Raw genomic sequence first — 9437 nt, forward strand, 5'->3', positions numbered from 1 at the left:
TCTTGTGCAATATGTTTTCATATGTATCAAAATATTTTCCATTTTGCAACTGGACATAATCATTAACAAGGAGACTATTGAGCACTTTTTTTGACATGTATATTTTAAATTATTTGAACTACTTTTTTTCTTTTCGCTGTACATGTGTAATGAGGTTGATGCATAATTCGCTTCAAAATTGTGTCTTGAGTTTGATAATTTTAGAGAAGTTGAAGGGAAAAAGTTTTTTTTTTTTTTTAAGATAGGGAAAAAAAAGCCCTGGTGTTTGAAAGATTTTTGGGAGAATTGTAATTAGGTCTCACCTAATGGAATTAAATATAAAAGAGTCCTTTAAAATCATGAAATTATTCTAAGATCTCAAGAGTCCTTATTGTAATAAATTTTATTTGTTTAATTACAAAATTATCTTTTTTTTTAAGTTTGCATTGACAACTAAAAAGCAGTGTTTGATAACTTAAGGTGCCAGAATTGACAACTATCACGCGATAGTTGTCAATTCTGGCACCTTAAGTTGTCAACCACTACTCTTTCAGTTGTCAATACAAATTTAAAAAAAAGAGCAATTTTATAATTAAACAAATAAAATTTATTATAATAAGATCTCTTAGGATTTCAGAATAATTTCATGATTTTATTCCCTTACGTGGGACCTAATTGCAATTTCTCAAGATTTTTCACCACCCCGTCAAGGACGCAACCAATAAGCTGCTTCAGCCGGCTAACAAAATCCCAACTTTGACTTTGGTTGCCAGTCTTCAATTTTGCTACCGTCTCTCCCTAAGCAGTCCGGAGGAAAATACGCGGGAAACTTTTCCTCATCAATTGACTTGTCTTCAATGATTAACATTCACATCAAATACAAATCCTCCATTATTTCGTTCGTTAATTTTAATCCCACTGGGAAACATTCCGTACATTCCCATTATACAATCCAAAATTTTAAGCTTCTTTCTCCCTGCTTATTCATTCAGCACACTCACATCTCCATTTCTCTGCTTTTCTCATCAATCCCGTACAGAAAATGATAACCAGATTTGGGTTTCCACTCCTCTTGTTGTTGTTATTTTCCCTTTGTTTCAACGCAGAATCGAAGTGCAAGAAACGATGCAACTTGGCTTTGGCCTCCTACTATATTTTAGACCAATTAGACAATCTTACCCAACTTTCGAAGATTATGCAATCCCCGGTTCTTGAAAGGGCTGAGGATATCGTCAGCTATAACACAGGCATACTAACTAGCCAAGACTATATCCCAAGGAATATTCGAGTGAACGTTCCGTTCCCTTGCGATTGCATCGATGGGGCAAATCCAGGTTACGTATTTAGGTACCCAGTGCAGAAAGAAGACACCTATACGAAGATTGCGAATCAGACCTACTCCAATTTGACCACAGCTTCTGAGTTGCAGAGCCGCAATGGCCATTCGCTGAACAATATTCCCGATTCTGTTACGCTCGATGTGGCGGTGAACTGTTACTGTGGGGATAGCCACGTTTTGAAACAGTATGGTTTTGTTCATCACTTACCCACTCAGAGCTGAGGATTCGCTGGAATCAATTGCGAACCAGACGAAGATTGATCAGGAGTTGCTGCGGAAGTATAATCCTGGTGCTGATTCCAACAAGGGAAGTGGTTTGGTGTATATATACCAGGAAAAGGTACACTAATTTATGTTATGATGATAAATTAATTTATTTGTTCTTTCAAGTCTTATAATTTAATTATAAACTATGATTGAATTTGATCATCATTTTAGAGTAACTTTTCTGTCAAGTGTCAGCATATATAAATATATATGACCATAAACCTCTCTGTAATAAATTCTTCTCACCGTTTGGTCTTCTTTTACGATTTTGCATTTTTTGTAAAAACACTATTTTATTCGCATTAGAGCTGGTAATTTTACATTGGATCCTGTGGATTACACAAGTGAGGCTGAGTTTTGGCTTTCTGCTTTGTAAAATTGAGTTCCGATGTCGACGATACAAACATTATCTCTCTTATAATGTCTCCCATCTCTAGCTTTGGTTTTGTCTGCTACACGGCTGCGCCACCCATCTGGATCATTTAGATTTTTTTCATTTCTATTTTATTACATTTGTATTATGATTTTTCTGTTTTCTTTTTCCCCCTTTTTGGAGTTGACAATTAAAAGATTATTTATACTCCATTTCGCATATTTTAAAGTTTTTTTTAAAAATGAAGTATAAAGAAATTGTTTAATGAATCTGGACTGTCCAGTCCCCATTAGTTCATACTTATTCTATGTCAAGGAGGTGGGGGCTGTTCTCTTTTGATAGTGTGATAGTATCCTGCGTTTCGTACGGATTATTAGCGAAATTCAACGGCCCTTCGATGACATTTAATAGAACTACCGAGCGTTTCTACAGAGGCCCTTGTTATAAGCCAGGACAATCCATCTTGATATTTGACTGACATAAACTTTAAACTGTTTTCTTTTAATGACTGATGAAGTAACTATATAAAGATGTCATATGAGGGAGAGTATTATGAAGTGATTTTGGTCCTTGCAGAGAATGCAGCTCGTTATTCTAGTGGCTGTTGAGTTATGCAATAGTTTATTGTTGGGTAATCCGGTAAATTATGAGCTGGTATTTTTTGGCTGTTTCTGTTTTTTTTTTCCCCGGGTGAAATGTTGTTGTTCTTTTTACTCTTTCATAAATTTATATATTATTGATTCATCGAAATTTGCATTAACTTGCAAGCTTCTTTAAATACTGATTGTCTCTAATCTGCCAAAGTTTGATTCCTTAATTTGAATTTTTGTAAAATGTACATATTGAGCACATTTGGATCCTCATTTCATTGCCCTTTTATGCCATGTCGAAGGAATACTTTTGAGTAATAACGTAACCAAAAAAAAGGATGATTGCAAACTAAACTGACCATATAGTGTCATATTTTAGCAGGAGACTGAATGTTATACCCAACACAGCATTCTAAACAATCTAGAGCAACTTACAAGAACTTTAGGACAATCGATACTGAGTCATAGGATGAAGCCATTATGTTGCTAATTCTTTATCCACATTAGAAGAACAATCTTAAACGTAGCAATCATTTTTCTTTCAAAATTAATTCCACTTTTGGTTTTAGTGTTTGTGATTTCACTGTTGACTAATGTGAATCATGTAAGAAAGATAAGAATGGGATAATTACCATTTCTGATCATTTACAATCTAAAAATATCACAAGGTCAGACAAGCATTCAGATCCATGTTTACCTAACAAGTATCATGTTTTCAAATTTTTTTACTCGTTTATGAGATACTAAAATATTTCTAGACATGCCTCACATATTTGATACTTTTAACTTTTTAGGCCAAAATGACGCTAATGTGCCAATGGCCCCAAGGTAACTTGCCTACTTTGTGTACGATTTGTACATGAAGATGCATAGGTTTTTTCTTTTCTCTAGTAATATTTTTGAGCAAATTAAATTTTCCCTCTATTTTCAAAACATACATGCACTTCTCTCGAAACAAAGTTGCACCACATGTTAGTCCAGTTTTTGAAATTTTTTACTCTAGCACCCCTCTATAACCTATTTGCATTTTTTTGGTAGTTAATATTCATGAAAACAATCTGCTTTTTTTTTTTATTATTTGGTGCTACTCGGATAAAATACATATCATAGAGGGTGTTTAAGTATTAAAAAAAATAAGCGGCACTAAATTGTATTTTCTGGAATTGGATTTGTACTTTTAGCAAAACTAAGGAGTTCTTGTAATTTACTCTAAATTTCTTAATCCTAATGTGTGTGTTCTCTTTTCCCTTTGCAGCACGAAAGGTTGGCCTTCTCTCTTTTGAGAAAGTTGCTTACTTGATGAATGCGTTGGTAAGAATATGCTGAAATTATAAGGTCGGTGCTACTTTGGTCTGATATTGTTTTCGACACAAGCAGGTCTAAAAGGTGGGGCTATTGCTAGATTATCTGCTGGAGCAGTAGTTGGCGTTCTCTTATTGGTTGCTTGTATTTGCGTCGTATGTTACCAAAAGGAGGAGGAGGAGGAGCAAAAGTTGGTAAAAATTTACTCTTCTCAACCGGGTAAAGGTACATTAGATTTCTACTTCTGCTTTTCTCCTTCCCATTGTACTTGCTGCTAGAATGCGAGTAAAATGTAGTGTATCGCAAAGGCTTAAAAGATTTAACAACTCTCCTCTAACTTCTTTGACATTCTGAAGTAAAACTCAAATAATCTTATAACTGGTCTCATTGCCTTTGTCTCTCTTGCTAACAATCTCAAAAGGGAAAAGTTCGCAGTGTGATGTGTAAAACTCTCTCACTAAAACGTTATAAACTTGTCATAAAACTATTACTATGGTAGAAAAGAAAAACTGTTATATAAGTTACCATAGTAGGAAAAAAAACATGTAAATATTTCTAAAACTACTAATTAGATTGTGGCCCGAAACCCAAATAGAACTATTGCATGCCAATCAAATTGCTCTCTTACATATTTTCACAAACACCTTATGTGCATTAAGGTTAAATTTAAACAAGTTTAGCAAGCTTTTTAATCATCAAAATGTAACCCAATCAATGTTGAATAATTCATAAGTGCAATTCTTACCAACAATCAATTTAAATAGAAAACATACATACACACCTGCAATCAATTACATTAATTTCTTTCAACATCCAAAAACTCACGTAATGTAAAAGACACATACATCCATGCACTTACCTTGTGTTGTGAACAAGCTTAAGGTGGACAAGATCAAATGGTGACTTCTGTGGAAGAAGATGTTGCTCCTTGTCATGGGATGACATGGATGAAGAATGAGGAAGAGAGGGAGAAAACCAATGGGGAAGAGAGAGAGAGAAAAGAAGACGGCGAGCTACTAGCTAGAGAAGGAGAAGACAAACTCAATTGTCGGCATCAACACTGGAAAGGAGAAGTAGAAATCTAAAGAAGGGAAAGAAAGAGCTCACTGCACACGAAGAAGAAAGGAGAAGGCGTATTTCTAGAGTATGTTCAAATATGTGAGTGGCAAAGATGAAATTTGATAAAAATAAAAAAAAAGACATTTTCATCTGTTTTTAAGAAAAACAGACAAGTATGGGGAGCTCATACTCGTCTGTTCATCATAACAAACGAGTATGGACCCCCCATAATCGTCTGTTCCTCACAACAAATGAGTATGGGAGCCCATACCCCGTCTATTTTCTTTTAACAGTCGAGTTTGAAAGCCCATATTCTTATATTTTTCAAAACAGATGAAAATGAGTGACAAAAATAGCCTTATTTGTAGTAGTGATAGTTTGGTAGGACATATTTAATTTTGAAAAAAAATGATAGGAAAAAAACCTGAAAAACATAAAATTTCCAAAATGATGCACTGAAATTGCAAAATTTCTATGGGCGATTCAAAATCCCAAGATGAGATTTTGAAATTCAATAAAAGAGTTTGTTGGAAAAATAAATAATGAATAGAGAAGTGTGTATTGGGTTGAATCCATATTCGGATCTGAATTATCGTTTCAGGGCTTTGCAAGTTGATCTACTGGTACTTATACAGAGTTTAGACTATTGATACCTAAATTTAAGTGGTACAACAGAGCACTACAGAAGAGAGAGAAGTCAAAAAATACCAGGTTTCTAATAATTATGCAATGCAATGATGCAGCCTAAGTTGATTCACTTGATCATCTAACTCTTAGAAATTCCGATGACGAATCTTCCCCTTGATTGGACGACCAAGAAAGTAGAAAGTGAAGGTGTGAGAAGTAATAACCACCCAAGAGGAGAAGAATGGAATGAATATACTACTCCTCCGCTTCTTAATATAAAACCCAATTGGAAGGTTGATCTTGATCCTAGATATAGGACCCCTTTCTCATATTTTTTCATTATTTCTTAAATTATCCCTATTAAATAATTAAATACTGCAATAATACTTATTATTCATTAATAATACACCTATATATTTGATAAAGTGAATGAATATTTATTATTCATTAATTCCACACATACATCAATTCTACCATTTTATATTTTTAATAAAATAATTTAAACATTTTTTTTAAAAAACTGAAATCGATAAAAATTTGCAATCTAGAGAAACAACATTGACAAACTAAGCAAGCAAAACCGAAATCTGACAGAAATCCAAAATCCAGAGACAACATTGATGAACTAAGTAAGCAAAACTGAAATTGACGGAAAATATGAAATATAGAGAAACAATATCGACGAAATAAGCAGTTGATGAGTGAGACCGACAACTTGGACAGTGTGTGAGCCAGGAGAACTTGGACGGCGTTGGATTGGAGGAGGCGAGTTAACCAGACTTGAATTTTTTCAAATGTCAGTTTCTCTTCAGAATTTTAAACGGAGGGTATTTTGGGATTTTTATGATTATTACTTAACTTAACTAACATCTTTAATTTAATTAAAATAGTTAAATTGGTCTTATATTAAGGATCGAAAGAGCACTTCCTATCCTTCATATAAAACCCCTATGTTTTTTGGTCAATGTATTTTGCATCCATCACCGTATTAATCAATCGACAGCAGCATTATTATTGCCTTCTTTGCTTTCAAATCCAATAAAGTATTGAAGAGATCGAGTGCCAATCACGTACTTGACATGCTAACTTGAAATAGAAAGTAGACATTTCTTTGCTTGCTATTGGTCATGTGGGACCTCACGCGATGGATTCAGCTTTCTGGGTTTTAAATTTTCATGCTGAGGTGACTTCAGGGAACTGTTTTAAAATTAAACCGGGGTTGCCATTTTTCTACTTCCTACCTACCAGAATGTCAGAAAATAATTTTCAAATTTTGTGAATAGTTAAATGATAAAACAAATTGATGAGAGATTCTAAACATCAAAGAAGATAATGCTCAACAATTCTAACGACCTCAAAAGCTCCTTGATTAGCTTAGCATCTAATAAATCCCCATGGATAAAAATCCTTAAATTTTGAGTCCCTTAAAAAATGGTGATAATCTGAATTTCAACAAACCATTTGATTGAAAAAATTAATGAAGTGCTAAATGTTAGGTTATTAGCATTTAAGTACTATGTGAAATAAGATAATTATAAGGGCTAAAGTCAGCACCCTAAAATATTTGTTAAAGTATATCTAGCACTTAGCATCCTAAAACATCTAAAAGTCAATCTACCCCCCTCCAGGATATTAAAAATTGACCAATCCCAGCCCAAGCTAACTATCCAAAATCTCTTTCAACAAACCAAAAAAAAAAAATTTACAACACGTGTAAATAAGGGAAATAAGGTATAATGCTTATTGGAATTTGTAAAAACATTTTAGTAGTCGAAATCTTTTCTCATGTCATCGAATTAATAAGTTGTTTAGGAAAACTTTTTTTTCTCATGAATAAAGACCTAGAATAAAGTGAAAACGTCTTAAAGTAAAAATCAAACTGCCCTTACAAATAACAAAATAATATTTGAAACAGATAACTTTAAACGATTAACTTTATATTAACCAAATGCAATGTAATAGAAAATCAGTAGATAGACACATATTATTATAACACTCAAATATATTAAATTAAGAATTCTAAAAAGACCAGAAATGAATTTTTTTTAATTAAAAAAAACCATATAGATTAAGGAAAAGACAAAACTCAATTGGTAACGAATACAAAGGAAGAGACATGAAGTCCTTGTTTTTATTAAAAAAAAAAACACATAGATGAAGAAAAATATAAAACCCAAGAAATATTTTTTTACCAGAAAACCCAAGAAATATTATTGCTATTACACAAGAATCAATTAATCAATTTTAATATCAGTTCCATCTAAAATTTCATAGGACGTAATTTAAAAAATAACATATAATACGAAAGATAAAATAAAATCCAAGTAGCATTATATGAGAACCAATTAATTAACTTTAATTTCAATTCTACCTATCATTCAATGTCACGCAATTTCAATTTTTAATATTAATTGTATTTATTTAATAACTTTCAAATTGAGAGTGTTAAAGAAAATAAATAGTTATATCATAAAATTTGAAATTTTAACAACCTACTTGAATATAAGTGATTGTTAAATCACCAGCGGATACTTAAGTTTTGTAATTTGAATATAGCCACACAAAAAATTATAAGTACAAGATAATTCCTCCATTCTTATTTATGTTTTTTAAAATAAAAACCACAAACATGAAGGGGAAAAAAACCCTAGTAGTATAAGAACCAATTAATTTTAAACCTCAGTTTTGATATATCATTCAATGCTACGCAATTTTAATTTTAGTTGTAATTGTACCTATTTAATAACCTCCATCTTAAGACTTAAGAGTGTTAAATAAATAATTATCACTAACTATTTTCTTCTACATTTTTCAATTAACTCTTCGTCTTTCAATAATAATGCATGTACAGCTGACCCTTGGAAAAATATTATTTTCCAGCCACTTCACATATTTTGGAATTAATTATTCAGTGATGTAAACAAAAAAGGATTGAAAGGGATGAGAGTTTAGAGAAGAGGAAGAAGAAGAGAGGAGAAGTAGAGAAGCAGGGAGAACGGGAGAAAACTGATCGATAAATTCTAAATGCCAAGTCTGCTCACAAATTGAAACCCTAAACTATAAATAAAAGAAAGAAATAAAATAAATAAAAGAAATAAAATGAGGGAGGTGGGGAAGTGGGGTGAATGGAGTAACTACCCATGATCTAAAATAAACAATAATAAAATAATTAATTAGTTAGATTAAAATCTGCATCATTTCTCCTCGGCTTGGAAGAACTCGCCACTGGAGAGTTGGACAGCTGGAAGTCATCAAGGAAGGCGGGGTCCATACGACGAAATTTGTCCTCAGTAATCCATGTGGCATCTGCATCAGTGCAGCCTTTCCAACGAACGAGGTAACGACTAATGGGACTTGCTGGAGTGGATATCGTCTGCTCATCCATCACGGCATCAATGGCTGGGGCAGGCAGCGCAACCTTGGGCAACGGTGGAGTTGGGGCTTGGTAGGTCGAGGTACCTGCAGAATCATCAGAACACAAAGGGGGCGGCTCGAAAGTGCCCCGGTAAGGAACAAGATCCTTAACATTAAATACTGGACTGATAGCCATATCTGGAGGTAACTCTAATAAGTATGCATTGGGCCCTAATTTCTTGGAAATGCAAAATGGGCCAGAGGCACGAGCATGCAGCTTCTTGTAAGGCCTCTTTGGAAAACGCTCAGGCCGTATACGAGCCATGACAAGATCGCCAACATCGAACTCCTAGTGACATCGATAGACATTAGCAGCTACCTTATACCTGTCATTATTTAAAGTTAACTTACGCCTAACCTCAACATGAATATCGTGAAGGCGATGTGCAAAGGTCTCGGCGAACTCAGAAGGGCGAGCAGATAGGGGAAGGGGAATAAGGTCAACAGGCTACTTTGGGTTGTAACCCTGAACAATTTGGAATGGGCT

The 9437-nt window shown here is 33.7% G+C and overlaps 1 protein-coding gene across 1 annotated transcript; it reads right to left on the reverse strand.

Annotated features, from left to right (window-relative positions):
* Nucleotides 1-8705: 8705 nt before the first annotated feature.
* Nucleotides 8706-9215, reverse strand: LOC114712621 (uncharacterized). Its single transcript, XM_028897167.1, has one exon. The coding sequence runs from the start codon at nucleotides 9213-9215 to the stop codon at nucleotides 8706-8708; it is 510 nt and encodes a 169-aa protein (XP_028753000.1).
* Nucleotides 9216-9437: the final 222 nt, after the last annotated feature.

This window comes from Neltuma alba, unplaced genomic scaffold (genome assembly GCF_004799145.2).
Source record: "Neltuma alba isolate B1F8T4 unplaced genomic scaffold, ASM479914v2 tig00011382_pilon, whole genome shotgun sequence".
Lineage (NCBI taxonomy): Eukaryota > Viridiplantae > Streptophyta > Magnoliopsida > Fabales > Fabaceae > Neltuma > Neltuma alba.